General features: G+C 39.9%; 1 protein-coding gene across 1 annotated transcript in view; it reads right to left on the bottom strand.

The window, feature by feature from the left end:
* The window catches only part of LOC133659655 (A disintegrin and metalloproteinase with thrombospondin motifs 16), a 107,098-nt gene extending 86,154 nt beyond the window's left edge, over nucleotides 1-20,944 (bottom strand). The window contains exons 1-3 of the mRNA XM_062062240.1: nucleotides 20,885-20,944; nucleotides 20,651-20,729; nucleotides 9,826-10,184 (exon numbers count right to left, since the gene is read on the bottom strand). Coding sequence (XP_061918224.1) covers nucleotides 9,826-10,184; nucleotides 20,651-20,729; nucleotides 20,885-20,944 — 498 coding nt within the window. The remainder of the gene's footprint in view (nucleotides 1-9,825; nucleotides 10,185-20,650; nucleotides 20,730-20,884) is intronic.
* Between the last annotated feature and the right edge of the window lie 603 nt (nucleotides 20,945-21,547).

Here is a 21,547-nt window from a genome sequence, read left to right as displayed (position 1 = left end):
GATGGGATTTGATTTGGTGCGCGGCATATATTTGCTGTGCGCAGCGGACGCTTGAGCAGTGCGCAATTGCGCAGGCACGCACCTTAGAGGGAACGTTGCTTGGCAGTCCGTGTCTTGTTGAAAACACGCCATTCGTCATCAACTTTTCTCTTTTTAGCGTCTCGGGTGTAAACCGTGCATCACTTGTCGCTGTGCACCTTCACTCGCAGGTTACACACGGACACACGCCCATAAATAATACTTTTCAAAATAAAAGCAGCACAGTTGTATTGCGCGCACGACATAGATGTTTTTTCAACTTTATTTTGTCATTTGTGATTGCAGCTGTTCACATTCACTCACAATCACGCACACGCATACGTCCACACGGAAGTAATACAAATAACGATTTTCAAAACAAAAGCAGCACCGTTGTATTGCACACTCGACATAGATACTTTTTAAAATGTATTTTGTAATTTATAATTGGCCTCACGCGGGCCGGACAGGGACGCACAAAGGGCCGGATGCGGCCCGCGGGCCGCAGAATGCCCAGGTCTGGTTTATGATCAACAATAAACTTCCAGGGAGCAGGGAAGAGAGGAAACACTCGATGTAAACATAGGGACACATTGTAGTGATCAGGGCGCCGCTAATAATAGTACGTCTGCATTAGCACTTATCATAACAATATCATTAATACTTGGGTAATATTCAAGTTACGAAAATGTAAATGGAGTATTGTTGGCACTCTTTGGATGGTTATTTATTGGATTTTCTGAGCGGAATATAGGACCACTCATTGGCAGATTGGATTTAGATTGGACTACATCTGACTTATCTAAGTCTATAGAACTAGATCTGACCAATCTAAGTCTATGAGCAGTCCAGTTGCGATCGATTGAATGCCCTGAGATGACAATGACCTGGATGAATGAGAACCTTCATAGACATACAGCACTATAAATATGTTTAAAATAATCTGTTCACCTTTCTTAGCTTTGCCTATTGAAATTAAGTTTGTAAAAAATAATAAACAATAAAATGCATGTAATTTAAAGACTACGGCTAAGTAAAAACAACGCAAGATATTTCCACTGATGAGCGTTTTTCAGCACAAAGATGCCACGCAAAAGTTCCTGCAAGGCGAAAGTTCCTTTCGTTCATCTTTTTCGCCGTAGTCAAGTTTGTTGTAATGGAAATACCCAAACAATGGGAAATAATCAAGTATTGTAGCATTCTGTAAATAGTGGTCCTGTGTTCGAAAAATACGTTTTAGGAACGCTCCCGATAAGGTTCTAGTAATCTTATAAAAGTCCAACCGAGCTGGCAGGAACCTTGAAAAATACCTGAAAAACGAAATCTACCTTGGTAGTTTTTGTGGGAAACATAGGGGGAACTTTATTTACCCAAGTAAATAGGAAAGTTCCTGTAAAGGTTCCTGTAGTGTTCCCTCTTTCAGTGCTGGTTCATTATCTTCTATATGCCAAAATGTTCTGTTGTCTTCTGAGTTCCTGCTAGACCTGTTACTTTTCTTCTGCCTTCTACCTAATAAAGGGACCTCCTGCCTGCTTTTTGCCTGCCTTCTCTGCATTTTGAGATTGTGTCAACAGCTGACATGCGGCATTAACACAGTTGTGGCTTAAAGTTGCTGTGTTGTTGTGTTCTCGGCCACTGTAGTTTTCTGTTGCGTGAATACGATTCATGTCAAAAATGTCAACACAAGTATATAGTAGAAAGAGCAAATACTGAATTCACGGTAAAGTATTTTACCGCCATCAGACAAAAGTCAGAGTCAAATCCCGAGTCACTGATGTCAACTCAAATCCACACCTCTGCATTATACAGTGTATCGTTGGGGATTCTTTTGTCAACAACCACCACAAATCTATTTTTTTGGAAGTTAGCAAGTGGGCAAACAACTGCAAATTGTAAGTACCAATTGTATTTTTCCAGGCACCTTGTTCTGAAGTCCTACTATGTTGAGACTATGTTTAAGCACTGTCTTTTACAAAAAAACATGCATCCACTCCTTCTCAAACCAAGGCCCTATGTTAAGAGATTAGGTCACTCCATTGCCTTTCTTAAATAGCAAAGTCATCAGATTACACACTGCACTCTACGAGGTGCAAATAGCAGTCATAAAATGCTGAAACACTACTTGGGAGGGCACAAACAGCTGGAATCTATGGAGTCAGACACATCCAGACAAGCAGCAACAGGAAGGGGTGGGAGGGTTGCTAAAAAACGGAACTTAGTAAGGAAGTATTCATTGTGTTAAAATGTGCACCTGACCATGTGTGTAGTCCTCTTTTGTCATACCCTATACATCAAAAACATGCTGAACTGGTAGTGAAAGTGCCACAGTTGTTTGAACATAATTACGACAGATATATTCTGCAGAACAACTGGTACAAATTAACAATAATAAAAGTTGACAATATTAAAGTTAATGCATTTTAACAGTGCTTTGTGCTTATGTCATTGCAATACACCATAGTTGGCTCACCCCTGAAAACACATTAGACTACTTGGAGACCCATCAACAAATGTTTCCCACTGACTTTAAGAACATTTGATTAATTGTGCATGTTTCGCGAATTGACAGCAGCAGTCAGTCCTCTTATTTTCAAATCTGTATCACTCACTTCATAAGGCTCATTGTGAATATTCCTGGGAATCCTAGACAATGAAAGAGCAGGCACCATTCCGTCATTACGACCAATATGAGCCCTGCAGCAAGAAACACACCCGTCCTTTTACAAGAGGAAAGCACAAGTGATTTGTGGAAGACACCTAGCCTTTATCTTTTGGCACAGAATAGTATTGGGCTGTAGGAAGGAATAAAAAACAACTTGGTGATTCTGGATTTTTCATGTAAATTTTGGGGCAAATAAATGTTAGGTAAGAACATTTGTACAGCTTACCCCACCATAAGCGCTATTTACTATCTTCTTTTCATCTTTCCAGGTTGTCAACCCATCAAAGGATGTTGTGTCAGGCAAGTAAATTATCATCTGAAAATAAAAAAACAATGTGGAGGCCGCTGTGATCTCACATACTGCACAACATTAATCTTCCACTGCATACATCCTGTCTTTATCGATTATTGACTCACTTTCTGTTGAAATATAAAACAATAAAAACAAATATACGACTCGGATCATTAAAAGACACCAAAGAGCAAAGTAAATAATTAAATAAAACCACAGCAATGCAAGCATTTTGTCAGCAGCTCAGACTTAAATGAAAGTTACCATGTGGGGAACACTTGCTCAGATCATACTCAGAAGTCACAGACACGCACTTATACAGTATTTTGTTCAAATGTATAAAAAAGACAATGTCCATGTCTCTTACCTCTCTTTGCCCACTTCAAGCTTTAGCCAATTACACAAGACAGGGATATTCAACCAAATTGTTTTGGGGCGCCATATTTTCAGAAACCTCAGGACCGTGGGACCAGACTTCTCCCTTCACTATTTATCTTCTTGTGTATATTCCGGAGAACCAGCTTCCTCTACGGTAGACATTTGATTTTGGTCTATTTATTTTGTCAGAGTTACAGGAGTACTGTGCTGTTCTTAAGGACGTTCTGCAAAAATGTGAGTCTCGCTTACGTTTTTGAACTGAACTCGCTGGCCACCAGTTAAATAGCCCAAATGATGAAAAAGAGAGGACCTAAAATTGAACCTTAAGAAACACTACTAGTAAAACTAAAGAAATTGAACAAACAACTTCTGACTGCATTTAACGTAAATAAGCAACATCATCACCTTACTGTTGTTAAATAAAACAAATTGTAACTGCTAAAGAGAAGAGGACTTAATGAGGTGCCTTGAGGAACACCTAAGTTATGTAAATCACAAGTTGGGACGCCAGTGTTCTATGTTTGCTAGCAAGGTTAAAATGTCAATGTAAGGATCTGCCAATGTTGTCAAAGTTCCGGTATGCAACAGGAGCACTCTTTTGAATTTTTTTGGAATTTGCTGCAAAAATGTTTTTTCTCTTAAGTTTTGAACTAAACTTGGGGGCTGGTGAGGTGTCATTCCTGTGATGGATTTAGCCCCCCAAGCCTCCAGTTAACTAGACCTGGTTTAAGGTACAGATTCAAAAATGCCTGCATCTTTCAACTTTTCCACCAACATGTAATTAGTGGTAGTGTGATTAGTGGTTTCCGTTATAGACTTATAAAATGATTGATATTAGGTACTCGTGTCAGCTGCTGCACAGGTTCACACCATAGACAACTATTTTAGACAATTTTATTCTATCCATTCTTCACTTTTAAGTGTGAGAACTTTTGTAGTTAAAGTCCTTACTTTCATGAAAGCGTAAATAAACCCAGCATGGTGCAGTTGCAAAGGCAATGCACAGTATACATTAACTTTACGACACAATAGTCCTTTATAAATCATGTTCTGCAGTAAAAAAAAAGCCCCTAGGAAGTAACAATGGCCTAACCTGACTCTCGCCAGATCCTTGTAGTTCGCTGAGCTCCACACAAGGATCTGGGATCGAGGGCAATGCAAACTCCTTTGAGATAGCAAAAAATAATGAGCCAATCAGGATCGCCTGGCGGGATTTCATAGATATGACGTAACGCCGAAGCGACTGTTTGATTCAAACAACAATGGCGGCACGCAGCGAGGAGACGTGTGCTGACATTGATTCTGCTATTGCAACTGTTTTGTCGACTCGATCGAATATTAATTATGTAAAAGATGAACAGAGAACTTTTCGTTCTGTCGTTATCCAATATGTCGGCTTTCTGTTTTGGATTTCGCTCTCATCAGCGTCACGGGTTGATTTCGATGTGAGTGGTTGAAGTAGCACATCATTCAAGATAACGGACAAGTGGATTATCCAATCACATACAATGATTTTTTTACAAGGCCCCGCCTTCTGAAATACATCTCCTATTGAGAAGTCCCAGATCCTTGTGTGGAGCTCAGCGAACTACAAGGATCTGGCGAGAGTCAGGTTAACAATGACCAATCCTTCTTCTCCTTCAATCAGTCAGTCTGTAAAAACATTAATCAGACAGCACTGTGTTTTCAGTTTCAAGCCAATGCAACATTCTCTAAACGACCTCCATCCATTCTGTGCCATATTATGGTAAACCGATTTGCATAGTTAATTACAAAAAGAGGACACCTGAATGGTCTCACATTTTAATTTGAAAGTCAGGGGTATGCACATTTGCACATACACCAATATTGGTCTTGGACACTTTAGTCAGTTACCTGACTAAAGTACAAGGCTGTGGTTGGTGAACTTTTTTTTTGACCAGCTAAAGAAACTATTTCCAAACAGATGGTAGCAATGTATTATACTAAAGGTAAACCGTATAAAGGGCTATTGATAGTTTAGTGGTTCACATCGCTGAGTTTCATGCTGCTGGTATCAGTTAGATTCCACTCAACTGTAGAGATGGGAATTATGGCTCTTTTGAGTTGGCGGGATCCTAAGGAACCATTTATTTCAAAGGGCCATTCAAAAGACTGGCTCATAGTTATAGATCAAGAAAAACAATTACGGAAACAATTACTGGCAGCAGTTATAAGATTTGTATCAGAATATTTCAAACAAATACAGTATATACACTATTGGTGCATTGACAATGGAATCACTATTTCTAAAACTTTGTGGATCAACAATACACAAACATATATAAATAATGAATATAAGTATGTCTGTATGTGTATAGAAATATAAACAAAACTCAAATACAATTTAGGACAAGCTAAAAATGTGAATGCGAAATAGTTCTACCATAGCTGGTGTTTACATTTGAACTACTTTACAAATCCACAGCAGAACAATTAACCGTAAATGTGTTTTCAAATGCCTCTTTCCTTTTACTCGGACTAATTTTCTATTCCAGTCAGGCCTGGGAGATTTTTTTTAAAACGACTCGTAACTGCGAAACCAGTTCTCATCGTTCACTTAATAGATCCGTTCAAAAGACTTGACTCGCCTGTGAACGTCAGTGATCAGTCAGCTGAAAGTCAGCTTGGGTCGGCTCCAGCTATCCCAAACAGGACAAGTGGTATATAAAATAGAAAATGGCTCATCATGTAATACTAAACATTCGTAATTTTAGAAACATCTTAAAGATGACCTTTTCAATAAGTCAAAATACATTTGTAGTACTTTGCTCTAGCGCTAGTCGCATAACTTTTGACATCATCTGCCTTTTGATTGAATCTTTCAGTGTTTTTCAATGCTGACACACACAAAGAGCGCATCCCCGGAGTGCTATTCTCTGTGGTTATTGAGGGAAATAACAATGGCAGTGGTTTTCCCACTGATAATCCCAAACTACCAAAGACCAGCACGGAATCCATTGAAAACCACTGCAATAAAATCAATTAAAAAAACAAAAACAAAATTGAAATGTGGTCACACTGGCTCAAACTGTCTACAAATAATTGGAATGACTTCTGTACTTCAATTTGAACTTGGAAAAAAATACAACTGCGTAATTGATCTGCCTATTGTGAATGTCAGTTCAATGCTGAGCGGATTACACGTGTATTAATGTAGTCCTTTGTTCTCTTGAATGCTAAGAGGACTAACATTGCAACTTGTGGTCTTATGGTGGAGCTGCTTCACTTAAGCTCAATTATTGTCATTCCCTCATTATTTTTATGCAGCAAACAGGACCACCAAGAAAAACTGAAATTCAGCCAAGTGTCTGCACAGAACAAAACGAGGGTATAGAGGCTAGGATTTGTCTCGGTAGCAATAAGCTTACAAATGCATCAGCTGTACACACACACACACACGCACACACATACACGCTTACGCACACACACACATCTACACTATTTCGCGCATCCACTTTTGTCCAAATTAATCACGCATTTTAATCAAGTGAAATGCATAGGTTTTAAATCTTTCTCTATTTAATCAAAGCTTATGGATTTATTTACATATCCAAACCAAATCCCAGTTTCCTTCTATTTATACCCTAACTAATCAACTCAGCATCTGCATTGTAATTTCCTAAATATCTCCAAATTCTAAATGTTTCGTATATTGTGTCTGTGGGAATCTAGAGCTTTAATAAATGTGAAAGGATCACATGCTTCTTTTTTCTCCAACACAGCAGGACATCTAATGCTGTGTTTACACTATCAGTGGTCCCAAGATGCGACAAATTTAACAAATAGGCTCAGTTATAAATCACTTGGTCAGTAGTAATGCTTTTTTACTTTTGGGATAAATTGTACTTATCAGAGTAGTTTTAATGCAACATTTTACTTTTACTTGAGTATTTTTGTGAAGAGGAAACATTACTTTTACTTTGTTACATTAACTTTAGTTCTGATTGCGGGTATTTATTTACATCAGAATTACGTTAATTAATTTGCCTCGTTAGAGACGCTTCTTTCAGTGGGCACGATCACATGACTTTGAGTCACCAATCCAATGTGAGCCCTAGAGATGTTTGATTCCATTTAACCAATTAAATGGAGGCTGGCAGTCATGTGACCCCACACTAACTACACACTGTAAAAAGTGACATGATGGCAGAAGAAGTAGTACCCCTTTTTAATGTTTACTTTACAAACTAGGACAACCGATGTTTATATCAAGTGCTGTCATCTGTGTCAGTAGAAATGTTCACATTTCAGCCTACAATAATTACATTTCCAACTAGACAACATTGACAAAAACATTGTGGTAAATTGTAGATCCACTAGGGACTGTACTTAGAGGGGGGGTTACCCACATATGCGGTCCTCTCCAAGGTTTCTCATAGTCATTCACATCGACGTCCCTTGTGTGGGCTCTGTGCCGAGGATGTCGTTGTGGCTTGTGCAGCCATTTGAGACTTTTGTGATTTAGGGCTATATAAATAAACATTGATTGATTGATTGATTGATATTTTAGCTAACAATATGCTAGTAGCCGGACAGACCTGGCAGGCCCAAACGCATTGTGAGGGTTTGCTGGGAACATCTGGCAGAGTCTCCTGTCAGAGAGAGTTTCAATTCCCACCTCCGGAAGAACTTTGAACATGTCACGAGGGAGGTGCTGGACATTGAGTCCGAATGGACCATGTTCAGCACCTCTATTGTCGAGGCGGCTGATTGGAGCTGTGGCCGCAAGGTAGTTGGTGCCTGTCGTGGCGGTAATCCTAGAACCCGTTGGTGGACACCGGCGGTGAGGGATGCCGTCAAGCTGAAGAAGGAGTCCTATCGGGTTCTTTTGGCTCATAGGACTCCTGAGGCAGTGGACATGTACCGACAGGCCAAGCGGTGTGCGACTTCGGCGGTCGCGGAGGCAAAAACTCGGACATGGGAGGAGTTCGGGGAAGCCATGGAAAACGACTTCCGGACGGCTTCGAAGCGATTCTGGACCACCATCCGCCGCCTCAGGAAGGGGAAGCAGTGCACTATCAACACCGTGTACGGTGAGGATGGTGTTCTGCTGACATCGACTGCGGATGTTGTGGATCGGTGGAGGGAATACTTCGAAGACCTCCTCAATCCCACCAACACGTCTTCCTATGAGGAAGCAGTGCCTGGGGAATCTGTGGTGGGCTCTCCTATTTCTGGGGCTGAGGTTGCTGAGGTAGTTAAAAAGCTCCTCGGTGGCAAGGCCCCGGGGGTGGAAGAGATCCGCCCGGAGTTCCTTAAGGCTCTGGATGCTGTGGGGCTGTCTTGGTTGACAAGACTCTGCAGCTTCGCGTGGACATCGGGGGCGGTACCTCTGGATTTGCAGACCGGGGTGGTGGTTCCTCTCTTTAAGAAGGGGAACCGGAGGGTGTGTTCTAACTATCGTGGGATCACACTCCTCAGCCTTCCCGGTAAGGTCTATTCAGGTGTGCTGGAGAGGAGGCTACGCCGGATAGTCGAACCTCGGATTCAGGAGGAACAGTGTGGTTTTCGTCCTGGTCGTGGAACTGTGGACCAGCTCTATACTCTCGGCAGGGTCCTTGAGGGTGCATGGGAGTTTGCCCAACCAGTCTACACGTGTTTTGTGGACTTGGAGAAGTCATTCGACCGTGTCCCTCGGGAAGTCCTGTGGGGAGTGCTCAGAGAGTTTGGGGTATCGGACTGTCTGATTGTGGCGGTCCGCTCCCTGTATGATCAGTGCCAGAGTTTGGTCCGCATTGCCGGCAGTAAGTCGGACACGTTTCCAGTGAGGGTTGGACTCCGCCAAGGCTGCCCTTTGTCACCGATTCTGTTCATAACTTTTATGGACAGAATTTCTAGGCGCAGTCAAGGCGTTGAGGGGATCTGGTTTGGTGGCTGCAGGATTAGGTCTCTGCTTTTTGCAGATGATGTGGTCCTGATGGCTTCATCTGGCCAGGATCTTCAGCTCTCGCTTGATCGGTTCGCAGCTGAGTGTGAAGCGACTGGGATGAGAATCAGCACCTCCAAGTCCGAATCCATGTTTCTCGCCCGGAAAAGGGTGGAGTGCCATCTCCGGGTTGCGGAGGAGACCCTGCCCCAAGTGGAGGAGTTCAAGTACCTCGGAGTCTTGTTCACGAGTGAAGGAAGAGTGGATCGTGGATGTTAGTAAGTGAGGTTATAACATCATATAAGGTGCATCTTTTATAGTACATGGTGTAATCGTTTCTATCTGTTTTGTGCACACACACACACATTTTCCCTTGACCCTTTGAGGCCAAACGTTTGGGCACACCTGCTCTAAAGTAACAGTACAATGTATGGCTATTATAACCACCTCTGGTTAGTTGATCAACATAAATGCTGGCACATTCTTTGCATACTTTAGATGTACTGACCATGGAGTTTTGGTGAAACACTCAGATGCCTTCTCATTCAAACTTTCCTGCAATCCGACCCCAGGCACGTTCAGACTCACCATCCCCGTGCATGTGGACAGCGCCACCGACGAATTGACCCTCGACCTCAGTGACCCCTGGTAAAAGCAGAGGTCGTCTTGGTGGTAAGTCCTCAGGCTCTTGGTGCCGTTGATTCCCAGGACCTGGATGATGAAGCCAGGTGCAATCAGACTCTTTGAGGTCTCCTTCATCTCCATGTGGAAGTCTTGCCCCAAGCCGCTCACGCGGATGTGAGTCGTTTCACTGTCGCCATCGCCGTTTGACGAGGATGCAGCTGGAGAGAGCGATCTGCGTCGTCGTCTGCGTTGGTGGTGGGCAATCTTGTGGGAGATGTACACACCTTGGTGGTCGACCTCATATGGAGCTACAAACTCATATTCTGGTCAGGATTAGAAAAGAAGATGGTGTCAGACGTGTTTACACACATACTAAATGTGTTCAGTCATACTGGTGTATACAATCACATTTATTGGTGAAATCAAGATCAACAAATATAATATTTTAAATGTTACCTTGGTGAACAATAATACTTATTACCACTCATACATAATTTTCAGTTCTACCATTTTTAGAAATATATATTAAAAATAATAAATTGATGTTTACAGTCACGTACTGTTATATCATAATACATGATAGATAGGGTTCAAGTGGGCTGTGTGGGGTCTGTGGTGTGTGCGGGTGTCCATCAAAGGCCTATGGGACATGTGTGTAGTTACCCTTGCAAAATAAAAAACTTGCATTGTTTGTGTAATCCTGCTAAATATCTTTGTTTTATACTTACTATTAGCTAGGGGGTTTAAAGATTTTACACAGTACTGTATTTGATCATTTTTGTCGATTTTTACATGTTTCTTGTTCGTTTGTTTACTAAGATCCCCATTAGCTGCTAACTTGACTCTCGCCAGATGCTTGTAGTTCGCTGAGCTCCACACAAGGATCTGGGACTTCTCAATAGGAGATGTATTTCAGGTGGGGGCGCCTTGTAAAAAAATAATTGTATGTGATGGATAAACCACTTGTCCGTTATCTTGAATGACGTGCTACTTCAACCACTCACATCGAAATCAACCTGTGACGTTGATGGGAGCGACGCTGGGAAATCCAAAACAGAACAGCTGACATATTGGATAACGACAGAGCGAAAAGTTCTCTGTTCATCTTTTAAATAATTAATATTCGATAGATTCGACCAAGCAGTTTGCAATAGCAGAATCAATGTCAGCACACGACTCCTCGCTGCGTGCCGCCATTGTTTTGCTTCGGCGCTACGTCACATCTATGAAATCCCGCCCGGCGATCCTGATTGGTTCATTATTTTTTGCTATCTTGAAGGTGTTTACATTGCCCTCGAGCCCAGATCCTTGTGTGGAGCTCAGCGAACTACAAGGATCTGGCGAGTCAGGTTAATTAGCTGCAGCACTACCAGCCAACATTATTCCTGGGATCTAAGACTTCAAAAACTATTTTATACATGTACAACATTAAAGCAAAAGGGGATACACACATATTCATACATTGCAAATAACACAACATTAAAGGCCTACTGAAACCCACTACTACCGACCACGCAGTCTGATAGTTTATATATCAATGATGAAATCTTAAAATTGCAACACATGCCAATACGGCCGGGTTAGATTAGTAAAGTGCAATTTAAAATTTCCCGCGAAATATTCTGCTGAAAATGTCTCGTTATGATGACGTTTGCGTGTGACGTCACGGATTGTGCGGACATATTGGGACAGCATTGTGGCCAGCTATTAAGTCGTCTGTTTTCATCGCAAATTTCCACAGTATTCTGGACATCTGTGTTGGTGAATCTTTTGCAATTTGTTTAATGATAAATGAAGACAGCAAAGAAGAAAGCTGTAGGTGGGATCGGTTTATTAGCGGCTGGCTGCAGCAACACAACCAGGAGGACTTTGAGTTGGATAGCAGACGCGCTACCGTGAGTACGCAGCATTGGCTTCCAAACATTTGATCGCTTTCCCGTACGTGCGTGCCGCTATGTGCATGTCGCGTACGTAACTTTGGGGAAATATATGTGCTGTATGAACTTTACGGAGGTGAACAGTACTTTGGGCTGTGGGATTGAGTGTGTTGTGCGGGTGTTTGAGTTGTATTGGTGGGTTGTATGGACGGGAGGGGGGAGGTGTTTGTTATGCGGGAAGGAATCAATAAAGTACTATCTATCTATCTAATTTGTGGGATATTAAATATAAGCCTGGTTGTGTTGTGGCTAATAGAGTATATATATATATATGTCTTGTGTTTATTTACTGTTTTAGTCATTCCCAGCTGACTATCAGGTCCCACCCGCCTCTCACAGCATCTTCCCTATCTGAATCGCTTCCACTGCCCTCTAATCCTTCACTGTCACTTTCCTCATCCACAAATCTTTCATCCTCGCTCAAATTAATGGGGTAATCGTCGCTTTCTCGGTCCTAATCGCTCTTGCTGCTGGTGGGAATGATTGTAAACAATGTGCAGATGTGAGGCGCTCCACAACCTGTGACGTCACGCTACTTCCGGTACAGGAAAGGCTTTTTTATCAGCGACCAAAAGTTGCAAACTTTATCGTCGATGTTCTCTACTAAATCATTTCAGCAAAAATATGGCAATATCGCGAAATGATCAAGTATGACACATAGAATGGACCGGCTATCCCCGTTTAAATAAGAACATTTCATTTCAGTAGGCCTTTAAACATAAAAAAAAACCAGCTCCACATTGATAAGGATAAGAAGTAAATAATACCGACATTATGCTAGTATATAGGATAAAACAATTGCCATAAAAATACAATTGTTTACGGAAACAAAAGGTACACATTCTTTGCATGCAATCAATTTATAAACCAAAAATAGATCATAAGGACAAGAAAATAATTCTTATTATTGTGTGCGATGTGCTCTGCGCCATTCAAAACTAATTCCAAAAGAACTTTAGATAAAACTGAGGCAATTAGTTAGTATTGCAGGGACAAACTGTCTTATTATCGGTGCACATCAAGTTTAAAATAGCATTTTAAAAGAAACATGGACGTGAGGATGGTACCGCTAGCATGAATGCTACATGGGCAGCAAACAAAGGACAAGAAACTATGCTTGCCAAGGTTGCCAATTGTCCCTTGAAAAACGTAATTGTCCCGTATTTAATAACAAAAGTACAAGTCCATTATCAATCTATAAAAGGGACATACTTTGTCTCGTACTACCGTGTAACTCAAAAGAGTCTGAAATGTCAGTGGAATTGTTTCATGACAGGACTCTTTACATTACATTTTACGGTAAAGCAGCAGACCTTACATGCCTATGTACATTACTCCAAAACACGCATTTCATTAAATTTAAGTTTGAGTCAAATTGTATAATTTCACAAAAAAGGACGAACCAATCACCCCGCTGGTAGGGGTGAAGATTGGCTGCCAAAACTGTCGAAGATGAAGTGCAAAAAAAAAAATGTAATCTCCACTTTGGTCAGACAGCTCCAAATAGTTTATTGCAGTCTTGTTAGCTTGTCGTGCTGCGGCGACATCGATACTCTGTTGTGTTCTGACACTACTAGAGTCAAAGTCTCACTTTTGTGAAAATGTGTCATTAATGAGGCAGGAATTGAAGATGAAGTCTATCAAAAGTTGTTTTGTCAAAATACATATTATACTTAAAGTGGAACTCCAATTTTTTTCAATTTTGCCAATAGTTCACAATCTTTATTAAATACATGACGACGGAGGTTTTTTATTTTTTATTATGCATTCTAAATATCAAATAAATGCGATCAAAAGTCAGTTTACAATTAAGCCAGAGGGGGGCCACTCTATTTTGTCTATTAAGCCCTTAAAACAACATCCAAAACCTCCATTAAGGTTTTATATACATGATGTATATTTATATAAAACATGTATATGTAATGTAGTAACAAGGACATTTATAATAACATTTCATATTTACATATTTTGATAATTTTAAGCATACGTGACACAATCATTTAAAAAACGCATACATTTGCTTTTAGCTTTTCTTCATCACTGATTATTACTCACTGCAGACTTCATGAGAGCCAACAAACATATTCACATACTGTTCAATGTCTGCTGTCATTAGGATGTTCATATATTCCCATTTAGATGAAGAATAACTCATAATCCTCACACACATGTCTTTTCATGTTGTTCTCGACATTTCCGGGTCCTAATCGGCTGTCAAAGTGAACCAACTTGTATGAATATGTCCTCCGCCTTCTTCTATCCAGGTGAAAGACATGATTGATGATCTAGAATAAACTTCCAGGGAGCAAGGAAGCGGGGAAACACCTCGCCAGATGATCATATTGAAATTGTACACACGCTTGTGATCACGGCGCCACTATAAGTAGTCCGTCTGTGTTAGCACATACAATAACAATATCAGTAATACTTGGTTAATATTCAAGTCATGAGATGTAAATGGAGTATTGTTGGCGGTTTTTTAATGGTTATTTATTGGATTTTATGGGTGGAATAGAGGACCTCCCTTTGGCTCCTCTGTAAGCAGACTTTTATTTACGTTTATTTACAAGTTAGAATGCATTAAAAAAATCCTTCCGTCGTGATGTCTTTCATAATGATTGTGAACGATAGGCAACATTCCAAAAAAGTTCAGTTCCCCTTTAACACCTATTTAGGCCAAGAATATTTCAAATATCCTTTAAAAATTCTGCGATATAGTAAAGCCAAAATATTTAAAGTGGAATATAGCAAAGGACGACTATATATCAACTTTTTAAAAAAAATGTACAGGTTTTTTACGTTTTGAGTTAATTTAGAAAGACAACTTCAGATTGATTAAGCCAACATTTGGCCCAGGTGTGTGCCAAAATACTTAAAGCACATATTGCAACTGTTATCGGCTTTATAATGACTCGATGTGCTTGACTAGCTCAGATAGTCATGGTCCAGTGATCAGAGTCTTTCCTCTGTGCTCGGTATATTTGTGGGAGTCAGCAGTTTAGTCTCTTTCCTTCCAACTTATGGGGACAGCTGCAGTCTGTCTTTAAACTATTTAGCATACTTTATTAAACTTTTAATATGACCAAATAATTTTGAGTCAATCCTTTTATATGTACATTATACACAAAAGGGTTGCAACGATTAGTCTACATAATCGACAACATCAATTATAAAAATTCATCGACAGAGATGTGTTATTGTCGGCTCGTTGCTTAATTAAAATTGACTTACTAAACTGAGAAATGTTCATGTAGGCACTTGTATTCCTTGAGGTAAATAATTGCAGCCAAATAACCCTAAAAGCACTGGATAAAAACATGTTTTGCACTGAATGTCATGTTTACAATACATGTTGTACTTTAAGTCTTTTATTTTTTACGGTGCTTATATGCTTTGGGCCTGGTCTACTAAAGATTTGCATGTATTAAGACACATGCAAACTTGATAGGAAACGCAAAGATGATCTGCTGAGCTCATGCGCAGATGATTACGTCTCTTAAGGGAGCAAAATAAGGAGCGCAATGCTTTTAGTGTGCCCATCTTCATGAATATGCAAAATATATGCTGATTTTTAAAACGGCCACTGTGCTGGAAGGAGAAATTGCAAATATAATGATTTAGCACACGCAGTGTGATTTATCAAGACTAAAACTGTTATGCGGCTGCTGTTTAGCATCTATATTTATTACGTCTAGAAAGGACGTGCAAACTGACAGTTACACAGAAATGGCTGTGAGAAAGGAGGTGGCTACGCTGCAGCCCTGTCCTACTAATGCTTGTGATCATATACGGACTGTAAAAAATACAAATATTAGACATATTGTCTATTCAGCAATACCATTTTATAATTGTATAGCTGCTGAATGACTTAAGAGACTGATTAAAACAAATTCAATTGATGCATTTTACTGTCGGCTGGTATTTTTTTGATGTTATTTGTTTTTTCATATTTATAAACAAAAATTATTGCAATATTCATTTTCTTGAGTCTGGAACACTTGCAGTTAGTGCCAGGATCTCTAATTAGCGCATCTTCTGAGCACTAAAAAGTAGATTCAATTGTAGATGCACTGCAGGACTATTTCTAAAATGCACATAAATAGTGGTACAGTTCATGTCTGCTGCTTGTTTCAAAAGATAGCAAAACTAAACAGGCAAGAGGATGATAACATGAATGCGCAGTAAATGAGTGTATCCATGGTAAAAGCCGCATAGTGCATGCAAAACCTAATATAAATAAGGCCGTCTCCACCAGTTATCAGTTGTACATACACGCAGTCATAGTAGATTGCACGTATTATGCCCATGGCGTAGTGGGTAGAGCGCCCGTGTCAGAAACCTGAGGGTTGCAGGTTCGCTCCCCGCCTCTTACCATGCCGTTGTGTCCTTGGGCAGGACACTTCACCCTTGCCCCCGGTGCCGCTCACACTGGTGAATGAATGTTGAATGAATGATAGGTGGTGGTCGGAGGGGTCGTAGGCGCAAACTGGCAGCCACGCTTCCGTCAGTCTACCCGAGGGCAGCTGTGGCTACGAAAGTAGCTTACCACCACCAGGTGTGAATGAATAATGGGTTTTTAACATGTAAAGCGACTTTGGGTACTTAGAAAAGCGCTATATAAATCCCAGGTATTATTATTATTATTATTAATACTATACACAATTTTATGGTTTGCACATACGGTTTAGCACATAGTATTTGGCTCTTACCAGGTCAAACCCTTTGTGTAATAAAGTAAAAACATTTATTTCACAGCAATTTGTTTCTTTTGTTACAATTGAATTGACTTTTATAGGTTTTAAAACGGAGTTAAAATCAAGTCGCGGACTCAAGGTCAGACTTAAAACGTGTAAAGCAGACCGTAAGCAATAATCTTTTGACTACTCGACTTATCGAAAAAATAATCGCTGACAGGTCGACTATAAAATGGTCAGTTGCATCCCTAATGTACTTTTCTATTATGTTAGGAATTCACAGACATCTTTACTGACTCTTAAAATTATTCCTGTTCTATCCTGCCTAATTTTGCCGGAAGGGTCAGGAAAGGAAATGTGTGGGACCAGTTCCAACTGGGCCACTTTAGCAGGGAGTGGATCATGTTTAACTTAGTGTTTTACTACAGTTTTTACCATAGCTGGGGTCAAGTAACTGCAGGTCATAAAGACAGATGGTCACAGGCTACATATATAATGGCTCGCGGTAATTAAACCAAAAAGTGTAGTTAACCTTTCGGACCACTCCAAAATGACTTTTCCAGAGGTGGACATCATTGCTCCCCATGCTAGAGTAACATTGTAAGAAGAAAAGCCAGAAACCTAATCCTTGTCTTTAAGATGCTTACATGCACAGATCGATGTGACTGATGCCTGGAGAGATGTTATCAACCATTCTGGAGTGTTAAGGTGGGTGTCTGGTACTAGAAGCAATCAAAACGTTAATGCACTTGATGAACTTTGGGCCTGTGAGTCACCAACAAGCAAACATATTCAGTTTCATTGTTGACTTGCAGCAGGAAAGCCATACATGGTAGAATCATCAGCTAAAAGCCAACGTAAATATGGCAGCAACCTTGGTGTCACGGTCAACAAAAGCCAGTTTCACTTACTGCATATTATGGCCTGTTTAAAGAAACCCAAATAGTGATTAAATATAGCACATGCAGTGACAGACAGTGTGTCATCAGTGTGCCTATGGTGTTAACTTGGTGTATCTTCACATGCAGCACATCCTCTCAGCATGACTTATGCTTATTAATGGGTACATTTATTTGAAGCATCGTGCACTACTGCTGCCATTTTTAACATGGGTGGTCACAGTGTGGAGCCCATCTCCAGCCCCTTGAAGTGTTTTAACCCTGTGATCTAACTACAGAGACCCCAAGGAGCAATCAAATGCTTCCAAGTCTGAAGCGTCTACTTTGCAGACATGAAGGCACTTAGGTAAAACACAGAACATGCCTTCCTATCTTGATGCACCTTCCCCCCCAAGTCCACTCTTGTTTGTCCCGCACCCCCCTTAACTCAAAAACCATCTGCAGCGACCCATGTCTGACAGTATACAAACAAAGAGTCTGCGGGACTGAGCACACAAGCACACATATCTTGTCTGATGGACCGAGACCAGATCCTGCAGTGGTTAGTTTGTTGGTTTAGTGGCTCCTGAGTGCCATTAGTAGACCCACTGATATGAGGTCTCATCAGTGGGTTACTTTTAACAAACTGGACAGGTGACCTCTCTCCCAACCCACTTTTGCAAGGTTGTATGAGTGTTAACAAATCATCACTGGCCAAAAGTTTTCTAACCACGTCATTAAAGGCTGATTTTGAATAGTTTACTTGCCTCAGTCTCTGCTTATCACGTCAACTGAAAAAAACAAAAAAAACAACAACTTCGAATCGAATAGAAGCTGCATAGCCAAAACAGTTGCTGATGCAGCAGACCACATGATTTGCGCTTAAAAAACAAAAACAGATGACTGCCAATAGCAACGTATTCCATAATCAATGTCTTTCAGTGCAAATATAAGACAATATGATTAGGTATGTAAATCTTATAGCAACTCACATTTCAATTCCAATTTGAGGGGTAACGATTCTGTTAAGAATCGATTCTGGATTCGAACCGATTCTCGCATTACAGTATTTAGTTATAAATCATAATAAAATCTTTTAAAAACACGTTACAAAAATATTCACTTGGTTGCTGAAGTACAACAAACATGACTACCAGTAAGCGCAGAGATGATTTAAAAATGACTTTATAAAATTGTAATCAGAATTTTTTGTTTTAACAATTATCATGAAACGATTCAGAATCGGATCAAATTAACGACCAAGATTCGGATGAGCATTTATTTTTTTCAACATACCATACCATAACTATTAATATAATTTTATTTTTTAGTGGCTTGTAGACATTATTCACAAGAAATCAATGGGTGCACCATATCTACTTAACAGCTAATTTCCAGTTGTAGTTCTTAATTTGACACCACTTAACAAAAAACATACTTTGGAGAAAACAAATAACTCCACTCCTAAAAACAATAAACGTATGGCTTAGAAAAAGACATATTCTAGGGCTGTGAATCTTTGGGCACCACATGATTCGATTCGAATCTTTGGGATAACAATTCAATTCGGAATTGATTCTCGATTCAAAGCGATTCTCGATTCAAAATGTTTACTTTTTTTTTTTTTATTAACATTGGATGCCAGTTGTATGACTAATTGCATTTCTTCATAAAATAGATAAACAGCTCTGACAAATTTCTATATTACTAGCATTAAAAATTGTTTTTGTTTAATAAAACACTTCCCATACAATAATTATAGTCAAATACAAATAAGGTAAGAAGAGAAGTATCCAATACTTCTCTTTTCTAAAGTAAATCTGTACAACAAATATGGACAACTGCATCAACAAATGATTTGCCTGAGTGGCTGGACAGGACATATTGTATATATATATATATATATATTATTTTTTTTTATCGAATAAGAATCGATACAAATAAGAATCAAGATTAATCTCAACATTTTTGGGAACCCCTATTATATTTACATAGAAAACAGTACAACACAATACAGTGCAGGTGTCAAACTCAAATACTGCCACATCATTTATGTGGCCCATCACATCTTTAATGTGGCCTGCTACATTGTTTAGGTGGCACACCACATCATGTTAAGTAGCTCGACGCTTCATTTCATGTGGCTTGCTACATAATTTAATGTGGTCCACCACGTCATTTATGCAGCCCACCACATCATCTAAAGGGGTCCCCCAGATTCTTTATGTGGCCCATCACATCTTTTACATGGCCTGCCACTTCATTTTAAGTGGCCGGCTACATCATTTATGTGCAGTTCAGTTCCGTTTTAGTTTATTTCGAGCATGCATACGATACAATGTAATGCATAACATATTTCCAGTTGTTTCATTACAGCACGTCCGAAAAGGAGTAAGAAGAAGCAGAGCTTCTTTAATCCTACCCCATTTCATTCCATTCATTCCATAGCAATTCTATCCCATTTCATTTTTCTCTGTAACAGAACAGAGAGTAAAAAATATTTTAAAAAAACACTAAAAAACCCGGAAAATACTATAGTAAGTAAACAAATATTAAATACATAAATAATCTTTATCTCAAAAGAAAAATAAATAAATAAATAAGGGCCCGCCACATCATTTATGCAACCCACCACATCGTTTGATGTGACCCGCCACATCATTTATGCAGACCTTTATATTTAAATATCTACTGTTCACATTGACCTACGAAGCAAGTTACCCATCAATCTATCAGTAAAACATAGAGGAATCAAAATCAGATGCCTATGCAAATTGTGTAACGATGCTGTTGTAAATTTATATTCATAGATATTCACTGTTACAAACGGCACTCTGAGGGCCAACCTAACTGCAATGTGGCCCTCAATAAAAACGAGTCTGACACTAAAAAAAATCACAAAACATTAATACACCCCATCTAACAACCACCTATTAAACTGCTTATTTACAAAATGCATATGCTAGAACCTAATAATGGAAATAATATAATTTACATAACGGAGAAAGGCAAGTTTTAAAAACAATAGATACATTATTGTTCAAGGTTTTCTCATGACATTCATGCATTGAAAGTAGCCTACTGCAGCAAGTGTGTGCAGCGCCCCACAGCGGTGAAGAGAGACACTACACATCGTGTGTGAGATGGTGAGATGCTGAATGGCTCACAAACTAGTTCAATGCTTATTCCATGGAAAACACTGAATATGAATATATGCACAAGTGAGCATACTTCTATCATAATAATCATACCAGCTATAATGATTTAAAATGGAACATACCTGTGTGCTGAGGTAAACCGAGCGAGTGAAGTACAGTTGAAGTACTGCTGGGAGATTCATCAGTATTTAAATGTACTCCCTGGAAAGCATAAGAAATAATAAATGCAATGTAATACATTTAAATTCACCATATCAATCCTATACGCTTTGTAATGGATGTGTTGACAACTTTATGATCTCTGCATACATATACTAATAATACATGTGCAGAAATAATGCATGCAAGTCACTTACTTGACTGAGTGCAGCACTGCAAGCCAAAAGGAAAAGGAACAGGGTCCAGAACTGATCCATTCTTTGTGCACAGGTCCGGAACAAAGCCTTATATGTCTCCTGATGCATGAACACACTTTGCAGTCACTTCATTCAAAGTTTTAAAGTTATCTCTCTAAATAAAAAAACGGCACACATCTGCAGAACTTGTGAGGATGACCATCAGTGACTTTCATACGAAGAGCTCTTCTCTTGTGCCACTTTGTCCCTCCTTGCATTTCCAGGACTTGGCTTCTCAACCCCTCTCTCTCTCTCTCTCTCTCTCTCTCTCTCTCTCTCTCTCTCTCTCTCTCTCTCTCTCTCTCTCTCTCTCTCTCTCTCTCTCTCTCTCTCTCTCTCTCTCCTCTCTCTCTCTCTCTCTCTCTCTCTCTCTCTCTCTCTCTCTCTCTCTCTCTCTCTCTCTCTCTCTCTCTCTCTCTCTCTCTCTCTCTCTCTCTCTCTCTCTCTCTCTCCCTCTCCCACCGCGGACACTTTTTGACTCCCACTGTAATGAGTGAATAATCTTCAGCAGCGGCGTCCAAGCAATGCACCACCAGATGTGATAGAAGAAATGTAAACATACAGTATGTATGGGGAACGAAGCATAGGAGAAAGCTTTTCAGGCTTCACTTTTCCCATTGCCCA

The sequence above is a fragment of the Entelurus aequoreus genome, linkage group LG11 (genome assembly GCF_033978785.1).
Source record: "Entelurus aequoreus isolate RoL-2023_Sb linkage group LG11, RoL_Eaeq_v1.1, whole genome shotgun sequence".
NCBI lineage: Eukaryota > Metazoa > Chordata > Actinopteri > Syngnathiformes > Syngnathidae > Entelurus > Entelurus aequoreus.
The sequence above is the reverse complement of the archived record's forward strand: the minus strand, read 5'-3'. Positions and strand labels throughout refer to the sequence as shown.